Source organism: Gobius niger (genome assembly GCF_951799975.1).
Source record: "Gobius niger genome assembly, chromosome: 23".
Taxonomy (NCBI): Eukaryota; Metazoa; Chordata; class Actinopteri; order Gobiiformes; family Gobiidae; genus Gobius; species Gobius niger.
In genome coordinates, this window is record NC_136874.1 from 14,026,391 (window position 1) to 14,041,422 (window position 15,032).

The 15,032-nt window shown below is 42.9% G+C and overlaps 1 protein-coding gene across 1 annotated transcript; it reads left to right on the top strand.

The window, feature by feature from the left end:
• Window positions 1-2,408: 2,408 nt before the first annotated feature.
• Window positions 2,409-13,801, top strand: mrps9 (mitochondrial ribosomal protein S9). Its single transcript, XM_079581807.1, has 11 exons — window positions 2,409-2,519; window positions 2,882-3,064; window positions 7,190-7,252; window positions 7,804-7,834; window positions 7,911-7,990; window positions 11,015-11,100; window positions 11,181-11,256; window positions 11,325-11,493; window positions 11,567-11,675; window positions 12,742-12,911; window positions 13,682-13,801. The coding sequence occupies exons 1-11, from the start codon at window positions 2,421-2,423 to the stop codon at window positions 13,771-13,773; spliced, it is 1,158 nt and encodes a 385-aa protein (XP_079437933.1). The 5' UTR covers window positions 2,409-2,420; the 3' UTR covers window positions 13,774-13,801.
• Window positions 13,802-15,032: the final 1,231 nt, after the last annotated feature.

Below are 15,032 nucleotides of genomic sequence, written 5' to 3' on the forward strand. Positions count from 1 at the left end.
AGCTTCTGATGACCCCGGATGAACTGCAGAGAGCTACAGCTAAGGTAAGGGGGAAACTGTCCACAGAACAAATATTAGTCTGCACAAATCTGGCCTTTATGGTAGAGTGACAATGACTTTTTAAAAGAAACCCATCTGAAGCCCCGTTTTCTGTTTGCCAGAAGCTACATGGAGGATACATGGTGGCTTCTGGCAGCAAACAGGACTTCTTATGGTTTTCTTTTCCACATGCCACTCTGTCATCAGCTATAAGGCCTCTAATTGAGAATAATAATTCAAATTTGCCTCTAATTGAGAATAATAATTTAAATTTGTGTTGTTTTGATGGGTTAGGTTTTTTCACTCATTAGATTTTGTCTTTATTTTAGATTGATGTTCTTTGCCATTGGGGTAAAATATCTCACACAAAGTCAAAATTACTTAAAATTCATAGCTATTCATGTGGAAAGACCTTAATTTACTTTTGTTAAGAAGTATTTCATAAATACTTGAGCATGTCCCCAGTCTGGGACATGATTCAACACACTGAATCAGTTGTTGGTTCTTAGTCAGATCTACTCATGTTTTGCAGTGGTTTCATGAATCTATTCCTCCTTTATTTTCATTTCACACAGTGCACACAGTTGTTTTTTCGGGGGTGTAGTGAAAGATGGGCCGAATATATCTGGGCAGCGATGAAAAGAGAGACCGCTGCAATGTATAGTTTCACAGATTGAGACAAAGCTGACAGAATGGTGTAGTTACCCATCAGCAGAAAAATGTGAAACGTAAATCTGGATTATCCCTCACCCACTGATTTCTGAATGTTCTTTTTAACTCTACTTAAGGCCAGCACTACTTGTTATGTTATGGTGGATATTTTACAGAATATCAGGTTTATTCTTAGACTAAATAAGAAATAAAAAAAGATATGGTGTCTAAATTCTTGAATGAAAACAAAGCTCCAGATCCCAACATCTACAGGCTGTATGACAGAAATGATAGAGATTAAACATAGCTATTGTAAACTGTTCTCTGTTCCCTTTATGTGCTTTACCGGTGGTAGAATGGAAAATAAAGTTAATTGAACTGAAATGTAATGTCAAGAAAAGTTATCAGGGCTTGTATCTCCCATCATTATAGCCTGGCCATAGGTTATGCATTTTCCGGCTGAAACTCCACAGTCTGGATGTGCTGTGGGCGGATTTCAGAATATTTTTAAATGTGTAAGTTCGTAGTAATAAGGACACTGTGTCTGTACGAGATGTCTCATTCACTCTAATTTCAAGTAATTGACTGGACACACAGGATAGGGGACTTGACGTGACGCTTCCCCAAGCAGCAGCTTCCCCCTCTCTTGGTACAGCAGCTTTTTTTTTTGCCTTTTTCTGCGAGCTTGCTGTGTAGTTTCTGTGTTCCACATTGTTTTGGATACTTTTGTATCTTTGCTGTTCTCTTGTGAGGTTCAGTGGATTTTTCACTGCAGAGAGTCCGTACGAGCCATGAAGTCAACGTTATTTTTTTAAAGTGAACAAACAGCTAGCTTATTTGAGACTAGACATTTGAGACTCTGCAACTGTCATCTTCTGAAACACTGAGCCCCCCACACCTGCAGCACCGTGGAGCCGTCACAAGAGGCGCAACAGGAAACAAAAAAAAGGACAAACAAGGAGGTATCCGGGCGAGCTAAGCCACACAAGCTTCTATCCCTACTGTTGTCCTGGCTAATAGATGTTCACTGGCTGTTGTGGAGTGGAAGGAGCTGTGCAGGAGGAAGAGGAAGGAGGTGGAGGAGCTGACCAGTGCAGGACACCACGCTCTGAAACAGGGACAAACCCAGGAGGTGCTGCACCGTTTCAGATGATCAGAGGAGACTGAAGGCAGGACTCTGGTTTCACCTACCTCCAAAAACACGCTGCTCAGGTTGGCCCATATGGCGGTGCGCTCAGTCACAGCGACTCAGGACTAACCCAACACCTGAACTTCATTTCATTGTACAACTGTACAATGACAAATAAAGCACTTCATGACGATCATCAGCAGCAACACAGGCTGAGTAAGTAGCAGATGTAAATATGTTTAATATATTGAGAATTGCCTCGAGGACCAGACTAATACTTACTAATACAGACTAATACTTTGGGAGACTTTAATGCATTTATTTATTGTATGGCGACAAGGGGGAAAGTAAAAATAATACATTTTAAAAAATATTTATTATTATTATTATTATTATTATTATTATTATTATTATTATTATTATTATTATTATTATTATTATTATTATTATTATTATTATTATTATTATTATTATTACATGTGTGAAACTTAAACAAGAAACAACGAAACAACAAATAAAACCGTTTCTTTCTTTTTCTCTCGTCACGTGGTTCTGACGTCCTGCTCCTTCCGCCGCTGCGTCAGCGCCGGGCAGAGTAAAGATGGCGGCGCCCTGTGTGCGCTCCGTGGGCTCTCTGCTCCGAAAATGTGGACTTTGCAGCAAAACCATCAACATGACCGCCTCTCGCGTCGGCGCACAGGTACAGCGGGGGTTTACGTGCATCTACGTAACCGGTTTAGTTCCGCAAATAAACGCGTTCTCCTTGAAACGAGGCTGCAGCGGCTCCAAAACACGGACGTCCTTGAGTTAGCATCTGTCAGAGACGCCTCCTGATGTTACCAAAGGGTTCTTGTTTCATATTCTATAATCTACGAGAGCATAACAATGTCAAATAACTACAGGTCAAAGAGCTCGTCCGCTGATGAGTGAAATGTTTAGAAAAAGGACATTAAAAACATGATGATAGGTGAACTTCGTACTGCATGTAATAATAAGAACAAACAGATATGGTCTTAAATGCAGTCCACCTCTCAGTCTTCTCCTCCTGTGTTTGCTCCTCAGATGGTGCGGCGGCCGCTGAGCGTGAGCTGCTCTCTGCACAAGAAGAACCTGGCCGCCATGGGGCCGGAGAAGTTCACGGCAGAGTTCATCCAAAAGCAGATGGAGGAGTTTGACATCGGCAAGAGACACCTGGCCAACATGATGGGAGAGGACCCCGAGAACTTCTCCCAGGAGGACATCGATGTAAGGACGAGGAAACAAACACACTGCATCTGTTTTCATCTAGAGCATCATTACTAACTCGTGTCAGCTCTATCAACTTTGGAAGAAAGTGGTTTAGTTCACATGCGGAGAGGGAACTACGTGTCTTTTGCTCAGTATGTCGTAGAGGTCGACCGACATAGGTTTTCTGAAGGCCGATGTCGCTTTATGACAGAGGTTTACAAAAAGATGGTGAACTGACAAACATGTGAGCGACCGGCTCTGATGCAGCTGAAATCCTCCTGTTTATTAATCCAATATCTACAGGAGCCGTCAGGTCTTTTTTCTCCTCATGATCACAAAGCAAAGCAGCACCGGAGGAGAGGCTGAGGCGTTCAAGGTTTGCGGGAAAAATAAGTTCTGCACTGTTAACTTAGTTCTAAATGGATTTATTATGTTCTACATGCAAAAAATAAGTGAGAGACTTTCATGAAAGCTGCAGTTTAGCAAATAATTGTGAGTCTCAAAATGGTTACTTTGCTACATACAATTCAGTTCAGTTTATTATGAATATACAGTAAAAACATTTACACATTTGTTCATGGAATAATGCATATTCATAAATGGGACACCCTTGAAGCAACAGTTGGCTTATATATGGGGCCCAAGATATGACACAACATAAAATAAAATAAAAAACACAAACATACATACATTAGTAACCTAGGAAACATTACCTTTGGTTCTTATTTCCTACCTAACCTAACTGACCTAACCTAATCTAATCTAAAATTACCTGACCTTACTTTTACTACCTTAGGAATGTATCAATTTAAAAAGGGTACACACTATCTGCTCACACAATATCCTATTTATGCTGATAAATGTGCTACATATCTTATTTATATTACCACTTAAATACATGTGATATACTATTAGTGTTTAATTTTCCCATCCATGAGTGTTGACCTCTTAACCCCCGCCTTAACCTTTCTCCAGTTTGGCTTTACCCAAATCTAAAAGCTTCTTGACTGGAGCTTACAGCCTTAGTTTATAGGCCAGTGTCACGCCTTATTTGAAAGCTACGACCGACAAAACTGATCTAAATGGATGTTTTTTCTTGCGTTGTTGCATCGTTGTCGTCCTTTTTTTTACGTCGTCTCTGTCCTTTTTTGTGACACTCTTTTACTGCTGTTAAACTGCCTTTTTGTTGCATTTATGTCATGTTTTTGTTGCGTTTTCATCAAATATTTGTGTTTTTTTTGCCATGTTTTTGTCACTCTTTGACTGTGTTTTCATCCTCCTTTTTGCCTCGTTTTTGTCACTATTCTTTCTTTTCCAAAAGCCTTTAAAGGCACACTGCGTAACATTTTGGACAATACTGTTGCCATCAACACAAAACATACTCCCAATGACCAGCTCGACACAGAAAAGTGTGTAATCAAAGAATAGACTTGGAAGAGGACCAAACCTGTTTAAATCTCAAATTGTGCTGCCTTTAGTCACATCTCCATGGAGACGAGCTGGAGACGTACCCTCTACCAGTAAAGTACTACAAAATCCACACAATAACTTAATCAAGGTTGATGTATATAAGTTATCTGTTGTTTGATTGGACACATACACACTCTGACAGACCCCACCTGGACTAGAAATCAAACCCCAGTCTCTACAGTTGTGTTCTTTCATCGTGACGTCCCCGAAACGCCCGGGCAGCCGTGTAATGTATTAACTGATGCTAATTTCTCTGTCAGGATTCCGAAATCAAATCACGAATTCTCCTAATTTTGTCTTTCCCCAAATTCAACTCTGCCAGAAAGCCAGAACCGCTCCAAGCATCACCGACACTGATCCGCGTTTACCTTCTGAAACCCCCCCCACCCCCCCGATGGCGTCCGAGACTTAATCTGCCACGTCAGGCTTGTTAGCGCCGCTGCACAGTCCCTCCGCCGGACGACACGCCAGCCGCTCCCGCTCCAAACAGTTAGCGCCATTTCCCCCACGTCCTCCCCCCCCGTAATGAAAAGAGACGTCTGCCGGCCACTGTGAAAGCCAAAGCGACGGGCGCGCGTTTACGGTGAAGGGGGGAAATGGGGAACGACTGCAGGCCCGCAGGTGTGGGGCAAATGAAGAGCAAAACCAAAAGGTGTGAGATGTTTACAGGCAGGCGGGAAAGTGGGCGCTGGAGGGAGGCCAAGAACACCAGATGTGAGGCCGGTCTGGAATAGAGACGTCACTTTGGAGAGATTTTATGACAGTTTTTAGTTCATCCATTTTTGGACTAATGGAGTTTTTATATCAGATCTTAAGTTTTCTCTCTTTGTTGTATCAAAATTAAACAATATGATTAATTGGTAGTTATTAAAGATCCATACAGATGTGGAGAAATGATTTATTAAAACACTAACAAAAGCTGCTTATGCCAGAGCAGCAGAGACGAGACGCCATCGTTCCAACTTTAAAGAGAATCTGAGGTTTTAGTAGAAAATGACCTTATTTTGTTTGTAATCTGTGCGCTTTACATAGTCTAGCTCAGTGTTTCCCAACCAGGGGTACGCGAACACTGAGCAGGGGCTACTTGGAGTGTTTTTGCTTTATTTCTTAACACAATGCACAATGAAATACCAATAAACCGGAGTTTAGCTGCTATTCATTTTGAATTGGCCGCACTTTAGAGTTTGGGGGTACTTTGAGTCGAAATAAAAAAAACTGAAGTGTTGTTTTTGGCGGCTCATTTAAGTTTTAGTCTTAGTCTCTTGGACGAAAAAGCTTTTAGTTTTAATCACATTTTAGTCATTTTGAAATTTGATAATTTTAGTCAGTTTCATTATAAAATAAAGTAATAAAGTATTAGTATTTCAACAAATAGTATTGGAGATTGGGATGAAGGTTGACCAACCTCTTAATAATAAATGTGAATAATCTCATATAGTTTTGAGGCCATGACACAATAGGTAAAGTTTCATTGTGAACAGGACTTTTCCCCAAAGACTTTTCTCCTCGTCCTCTGATCATCGCTTTGAGATTTTGTTTTCACCAACTGCGCCGTCTGCAGATTCGTTCGACATGTTTTCTGTATTCACACGCTACAGTATTTACAACTGTCCTACGTCTCTGTCAGACGCTACATGGAGGATGTATCAGCGCTGAAAGTAGCGAGTGGGAGAGGGAGAGAGGGGCGCAGCCTGCAGCATGTGAGTCCATGTCACAGGGCTGTGCTGCTCGGGTATACCGCTCTGACAAACCACTTTCTCCCATTTTTGTCTCGTCTCATTAACGCAAACCTCATGTTTTAGTCCCCAAAGAGCTAGTTGGCTACGTTTTTGTCATTAAAAAGGTGCGTACAAGTAAATTATATTGTTTCGTCGACAAAAACAACTCTGGAAAGGCGGGTATGCGAGACAAAAAAGGCTGGGAATCCGAACCACTGGTCATTCCCAAAGCTGCAGTTCCCTTATCCTTCGGGAGTTCACTCAGATTCCCCACAATAATAATAAAATCACTGTAACTCAGAAGAATATTTATTGCGCTCTGCATTTACTGATATCACGCTGTTGTGGTTTGACCTCCTACTGCCTCAGGAAACATGAAAGACAAATAGAAAGCATGATATATACAGTACATTAGTATTACTGGTAACACATGAGTACTCTATGGCGTTACTTTCATAATAAAGCAAGGCAGAAACATAACAGGGTAGTTTAACAGTGAAATGAGGAAACTTTTAAAAGTAACACTGATCCTAATCCACCACAGTTATTTTATTTCTTACCGTTCCTGTCCAAATTTGTGACGGCCGCCTGCTCGGCTGTAATCGCTGGGACAGTTTGAAATGTGGCGAGGATGTGAGGGAGACAAACAGCTCGCTCCTGTCCACAGCAACACGACCACCTGCTCCTGACACAACAGAGGGAGTGAACTCGGAACGAACCGCTCCGTCCTCCGCCTCTGAACCCGTCCCCGCTCCGAGCGTGTCGTCTCCTGAAGTTGAGGGTTGCCGCGGTAACGGTCCCCGGCCCTTCCTTGAACCCGGCGGCGGCAGCTTGCGCCTGTCACGGTCCCAGCTGAGCGCAGGGGTGACCTCTGCAGTGTGGACATGTCAGCCTTGTCATAATGTGCCCTCATTGTTTTAGTTTGTAATTATTTTTTTTACTTTTTCTCCCGCAGAGAAGCATCGAGTACCTCTTCCCCTCTGGCCTGTTTGAGAAGAGCGCCCGTCCCATCATGAAGGTAAAAGCTTACTTACTTTTACTTAGAGCTGCACTATATAAGAAGAACATAAGATTTATTCCATCTAAAGCCGGGTGTACACTTAATCTTATATGTTTTTTGATTTCACTTTCGCACGATGGTTCTATTTGAAATATTTGTCCCTAGACCATGTTTTTGGGGTACGACTTAAGATTTTCCCCACGACAAGTGATCGTTCTTCACAGATGGATAAAAAACTAAGCTATTTATATTGGTATTTTACACTTGCCATAAATAATTTGATCATCCAAGTTCCACCAGGCCCGGATCAAGATCAGATTAGGAGTAAATGAGTTTGAAATTAACCTAAATTGGACTTAATTTTGTTTAATGCAGGTGTAAACCAAGTCTAAACCAAAATAAAAACACCCAACTTAAAGCCAAATTGAAATTGCCAGTAATTAAAATGAATCAAGTCTGAAATTGCAGATGACCCTGAGTACAACCTGAGAATCCCACCAATGTTACATGTAGAACCACTGCTAAATAAGAATATAATATAAATGTAAACTTATTGTTTTTCCCTTTAGCATCCAGAAGAAATATTCCCAAGACAAAAAGGTAGAACATCTCTGAACAGTCATCAGAATCGTAATGTTTTGATATTGCTTTATCATATTTACATTTTTATGTCTAGTTGTCCAGTGGGATGCAGACGGCCGGCCATTCCACTACCTTTTCTACACCGGAAAACAATCCTACTACTCCCTCATGCATGTAAGTATATTTGAAATGTTCTCTTTTTTTTATATGTGGGAAGTGGAGGCAAGTTTGACGCACCTGCACCCACGGCACCCTCGGGTCATATCCCATTCAGAGAGAAAGAGTTCAGGGGGGGAGCGCCGTCCCTGGGGAGCGCCCACGTCAGATCCCCTTCTCCACGCGGGCGGGAGCAGCCGAGGGGAGCAGGGGGCGAGGAGACCGAGGGGGAGATTTGGAGACAGGAGGGGGACAGGGCAGGAAAGAGCAGCGGATTAAAGGCAAGTCCCTGGGGTATGCCTCAAGCTAACTCCACTGCAGTTTGTTGATGGGAGCGTTTATAATTATAGTGTGGAGATAATGCGAAGGGACAACTCCAGGCAGTAGGATTATCAAATTTTTTTTGCAATAGCATCAAATTGGATTTTCTCAAGAAGATTTTGATATTTTCATTAGAAAGTTTGGGGCTGTACAATTTTGGGGTAAATATCTTTTCGCCCTAAAACTAACAAGAATTTGGGAGCAACATCTACTAGAATTGCTCTCCCTTTGGGTGAAATGGAAAAGGCAAAGATTGACTAAGAACTTTTTATTTTATTTCTTGATGTGATGTGTTGTGATGTGTTGACGGTTAACACTTCGAGACCGAGCTGAACTCACTGTGATCATTTGCTGTGTAGCTTTTTTGTTTGTTTGCTTAAAGGTCATTTTATACTCACTACTGCCACCTCAGGTGTTACGTGTAACTGCACCTTCTATATTAAGCTCGTGCATGACGGCACTTCGGACCCGAATTAACACCTTTCTGACTGACCGTGCAGGATTTTAGAGGCAGTTGTGGTGAACATGTCTGGGCTCATTCTACACATTAGGACATGGCTGGAACATGTAGGGGGAGGAAATTGCTTAATTTTAACATTTTTAACCTCCGTGTAGTCCCTTTAAGTAAGATAAAGATGCAACTTTTAGTCGGTCCGACAGATTAGACATCATTCTGTGGTTCTGATCACTGGCTTGGAAAGTTTTATTCCCAGAACGGGAAAAGATCAGAGATTTTGTTTGTACTGCCATAGAATTAAAAGCAGTTTTCACCCAGGACGGGCGTGGACAGATGTTCTCCCATCTACAATCACACTGTCGTCTTTTCATGACATCACATTTTACCTCTGGCTCTCTTTCTATCCCGCCCTTGTTCAAGCGGTTTCCTTTTTTAATATATCTGCGTGTAGGGCGTATCTTCTCGCCTCACACCCCTGCCCCGCGGCCACACTCTTACCTCCCTGCTGTCGGCTTAAATAGGCGTGTCAGACATGTCTAGGAGCCCTTCACTCTCTGCCCATTCCCCTTCACCCTTTCATTCATCGTCTCCATCGGCCCGTGCTGAGGCGGGCTTCCAGGAGGGGGCAGCGGTGTGTAACGCGTGCGCACGGCTCCTCTGGCTGTTGTTGTTAATGTCGTGGCCGGGACAGTATTCACCTGGGACAGTGTTTCACTCCAACGGCAAAGGCACAAGTAAAAAAAAAAAAGTTAGGTAAGGTTGCTAAAGCCCTGCTGTGAACTACCCGTTAAAGTAAACCTTTGATTGTCCCCATTTTCTTATACCTTGTTTGCAAATCACCACCCCAGAACCTTTTAAAAAAATCTTCGTTCTCCTCCTGCAGTCTATAAACCAGCTAAATAGATCTGGATTCCTTTTCTGTTCTCAGTCCACGGTCATTATCCAGCGCTATAGTAAAGCCATGGTGTTAGCAAACATGTAGCACAAGTGCTTATCCTGGCTAGCTGTCCTCATCCACACGATTTCTATTACTTTTTTTTATTGCCAGGAAAATTGGTTTTGCTTGATGCTTTTTTTTTTGTTGCCTTTTTGGCACCCGCTCCCCCCCCTCCCTCCCCGGCGCTGTCCGGAGAGGCCGGCGGATTAGGCGCACTCTATCGAGACAGAATTAAGCACAAACATGTGGGAGAGTAATTGACGGGGAAATGAGTTCTCACCAAGGAGCCCGGGCAGAGGCTCCGAGACACACTCTCTCCGTAAGATGGTTGGTAAAGGTTGAAGCCGCACCGCAGCAGTACACTAACGTTTAGGCTCCTCCCCCTGGTCATCGGAAGAAAAACCTCACCACAAAATCGGCGTCTTTTGGCCAGACAACTATGTACTACTAACGTGAAGGAAAAGACAGTTTATCCAATCGTTCAGCACGCCATTGGAACATAGGATTCCAACCGTTCCTTTTCCATCCATCCATCCATCCATCCATCCTCTTCCTTCCATCCATCCATCCATCCATCCATCCATCCATCCATCCATCCTCTTCCTTCCATCCATCCATCCATCCATCCTCTTCCTTCCATCCATCCATCCATCCATCCATCCATCCATCCATCTTCTTCCACTTTTCCGTTTCCGGGTCGTGGGAATAAGGAGCTTCTGAACCACTCTGTGTCTGACCCGTCAACTTAACTTAGCGCATTTTCTCCAGTTCAGTTTTACTCTAATCTAAAAGCTTCTCGACTGGAGCTTACAGCCTATAGGCCAGAGTAAGACCTGCGTTATTTTGTTGTATTTTTGTTGCGTTTTCATCACTTTTTGTCGCCTCTTTTCTTTTTGTTGTGTTGTTATCTTCAGTTACGTTTCGTTTTGTCGCTATTTGGACACTTTGTTTCAAGAAGCTTTAGATTTTGGTAAAGTCAAGCTGGAGGAAATGTGCCTGGTTAAGGGGGCTCAGAGGTGAACTAATAAAGGGTTTCCACATTTACATTTTTCCTTAATTCCAGAAAACCACATTTGCAACTTGCCTGCCACCGGACCGGAGCCACCAATACACACTAGTGGAATCAGGAACAGAGGCTAACTGTGGGCTAGCGCCACTTTAAACCTTTTACAGCCAAGTTTGAGTGAAAAGATAATTTCCATTGTGTAATTGGATGAACCATATCCCTCTGTACTGGTATCATTTAACAGCCCTAACCTTATACCGCTGGAGATCCTTTCCTCAACAGACATTTTAGTCAGATCTGTGTTTCTGTCTTTGGTTTCAGGACCTGTACGCCAAAGTCCTGGGCATCCAGAAGTTCCAGGACCACATGAGAGCGAAGGGCCTCTTCAGCAAAGACGACAAGATGATGTGAGAAATGTGTTTACATCACCAGACAACCTGAAATAATGTTCCATCTCTCAACTGTTTCACCCTTTATTTGACTTCAGCACGTTGGGACCCAGCCGGTGGATGCTTAAAGAGGAGCTGGAAGAAGTGCTGCTAGAAACGATCTCGCCTCAGGATGTAAGGACCAAATATCATCGACTGATTTTTGGAGACAAATACTGCAGTAAACCTGTCTGTCTCTCCAGTACACTCACTTCATCCAGCTGATGGAGCGGCTGCTGACCATGCCCTACTGCGCCAACGAGGAGGAGTTTGTCTTACGTTTCCGTCGGCAACTGGAGGCTCAGGCCGCGAGCCAGATGGTGCCGGAGCTCCAGAGGGACGAGCAGGGGGTGGCCTTCAGCACGGCCGAGGGTAAGGCTCGCCTCTGTGGGACGATTCCAGCGTCTGGAAGTTTATGTGGAGGCTGAAGGTGTTTGTGTCGCAGGTCGGAGGAAGTCGTCCACCTGCTCAGTGCTGCTCAGAGACAGCGGCTCGGGGCGGGTCACCATCAACGGTCAGGACTGCATCCGATACTTCTCGGTTCTCCAGGACAGGTACTTCAACCCTCAATCCCATGGGCTTTGTGCTCAGAAATTAGCACTGTTTCCTGTTTGAGCATTGTTTTAAAGCCACACTGTGTAACATTACGTGCATCAGTAGATCCAAGTTTGTATGCTGGTGGACCAGGGACAGCATTAAAGGTCAAATAAATGTTTTTTTTTTTTTGTGCCAAATTTTTATATAAATAAATTCTTCATTTTTTTCACATTTTTCCCCCCCATTTTTTTCTTATTTTCTCAATTTTCACCCAATTTTTGCAGATATTATAATACTGATATTTTCCCTATTTCCCCCTTATTTATTCCCCATTTCCCGTATTTTTTCCCAATTTTTTTACCACATTTTTCTTTTTTTTTGGCCACAATTTCTCCTAATTTACCCCCAAATTATTCTACATTTTTTGCATATTTCTTGACATTGGAGATGAACCCGATATTGTAAATGTGTAGATCTTCCACACATTATTCTGTTTCCTGGTTCTAGTTGACAAATATTTGAGTTTAGGTATCAGAAAAAGTATTGTTCAGGTATCGTTAAAGTACTACTATTTAAAAAACGATACCCCCAGAAGAAATCTTGAGTAAAGTCAAATTACATGTGACTTCAGTGGTGACGTATAGGCTGTGCCCAAAGTGCGGGATCATTAGGTCAGTGTTTGTTGGCCCTCAGGAGTTTTGTGAGGGTTGCTCTTGTGACCGTGTGCCTTTGTCCTAAAACGTGAGACGCCGAGATGTTGAAAAGTAGCGTGTCAGAAGCATAATATGGGACCTTAATAATAAAAACAGCAAAGTGAAGTGCCCTCCTCCTCCGCGGCGGCGTTTATCTGCTGCGCTGAGGTAATTACACAGTTGAGCGCGTGGTTGCGTTGTCATTCAGCGCCGCTGTAATTGGGCCTGTCAGCGGCCTGGAGGTACCGGCGCGCTGACTCAGAGCTTAATACACAGAGCTCCTGTCCCCGTCCCACAGGTCACTCGAGCACAGAGGCCGCTCTGATCCCGTCTCAGAGATCCAGTCAAATATACCTGTGTCTGTTCAAAGCTTTATGTTGTGGTGTTATAGGGAGCAGCTGATGTTCCCGTTCCAGTTCACCAACACCCTGGGCCGCTTTGACCTCACCTGCACCGTGGAGGGAGGGGGGCGCTCCGGCCAGGCGGGGGCGCTGCGCCTCGCCGTGTCCCGCGCCCTGCTCAGCTTCCTGCCCCAGGGAGACATCGAGAACCTCCGACAGGGTGAGCAGAGAGGGAAGCTATCGCCACAAAAGATTTTAAAATGATTTTAAAAGTGTTTCTAGGGTAGTAAGGATCACAAAAATGTCCTCAATTCAGGTCGACCAACATGTTTTTTTCTGATATGCGCCGCAGATTCTTAAAAACGTCTTGATCTGCACGTTTGAATTTGTATTTATTTGATAATGTGCTGCTTTGCTTCAAGAAAATGTGTATTTTTCTGTTCATTGAAGCTCTTCTGAAAAAAGGTTCTGATTTCCTCGTATAAAAACTGTAAAAATAGAAAAGAAAGTCGACAAAGCACTAGCATGTACTATCTGAACTATCTGACCTTTTTAAATGTATAAAATATGCTGTTATTCCAAGTCCCATTGTCTTTACAGCAATACAAGAGACAGTTTTAGTCAAGATGTGGTCAAATCATTTCAGGTTTATTCGACTAAATGTTTGTATTACGTGCACTGTTATTTAAATGATTCAAGACACTTTCAAGCACCAAAAATATTACTTTGACCAATATTATGACCAAATAAACATTGGTTAGTGGTGGAGCTGCACTTCTGAAGTATATCCACAAGATGGCGGCATATACTCAATTCTTTACTCACAATAATCAAGCTTTAATCTGTTATCAATTATTAGGTTTTTAATCCAGGAAGAATATAAAAACTTGTATAGAAAACACAATAGTTTGGATTTATTTAAGAACACTACCTTTTTTTCTTTTGTCGTTTTTGTAATCTTCTTTTCTCTTTGCTTTCGCTGTTGCGTAGCGGGCTTGTTGACCCCTGACCCCAGAGTGAGGGAGAGGAAGAAGCCCGGTCAGGAGGGAGCCAGGAGGAAGTTCACCTGGAAGAAACGCTAACGCCGCTCTACCACCCGCCGCTCTCTCTCTCACACATCACTGCAATAAATTATGTTTTTCATACAAGCTTTTTGTTTTTATGTGTTCATTTTTTCAATTTTCTGGAGAACTTGTGACAAAAAAAAAATCAAACCATTTAACATGAAGTACTTGCATGTCACACTATAATAATAATGATAATGCATTGGTTTTATGAAGCTTTCTGGACACTCGAGGATGCTTTACATTGCATTATACTATGATAGCCACAGCTGCCCTGGGGTAGTCGGATGGAAGCGAGGCAACCAGTCTGCGCCACCACTAACCACTCCATTCACCCAGGCTTCCAGGTGTTACCAAACGGCCTCCCATCCAAGCACTGACCAGGCCCTCCCTGTTTAGCTTCAGAGGTCTGATCGGGCAGAGTGAAGATGGTTTGGCCACCACTAGAGGTCAGTGCTGCCACACGCTCCACAGCCTATGATGGAAAGGCTTTGTTTTATACACATTTTCAAATCTGAAAGCAGAAAAAGTGGGACAAGTTGCGGGACATCAAGTCAAAATCAGTGCTTTTAATGCATAATAAATCTTCCCATATCACAACGGCAGAATACTAAATACTTGCCTTAAAATATATGTTGCACTGTATTCCGTTTCTTTGTCCAATCAGAAACTCTGATTGCTTTTGTCCGCTGTTTCTGAGCTTCTTTGCTTGATCGAAACATGGGACACCAACAGCTGCTAATGGCACTCTTTTGAAATATCAGGGTTTTTACAGGCGGAAGCAAGTCAAATTTAAAGGAACAGGCCACCGTTTTTCCACACTGAGATATGTTCTTAGACAAGTTGATGTGTACCTGTCTGGTCTTTGTGCCTGTGGAAGAGCTTGGTCGCTTCCAACTTCACCCCGTTTCGAGCTATAGGAATACACTGGGAGAGGTCAAATGCTTACAACATCTTCGGTTGTTTTGCGTGACTGAGGGCACGCACGAAGACCAGACAGGTACAAATCAACTCGTCTAAGCTCAGGCAAGAACATATCTCAGTGTGGAAAAACAGTGGCCTGTTCCTTTAATGCTTAAATACGACATTTTCAATGCCACAAATGGAAAAAAAGTCTTGGCATATTCCATTTTGTGAGATTTGTAAACATTCAGTCAAACAGAGGGATTAGGGGAAAGAGAGTCGAGGGAAAAAACATATAACAAATGTTTGTTAAATGCCAGTTCCAATCTGATTTAACGCTTCAATGACTTTTAAGGTTTAATTTGGGCATAATT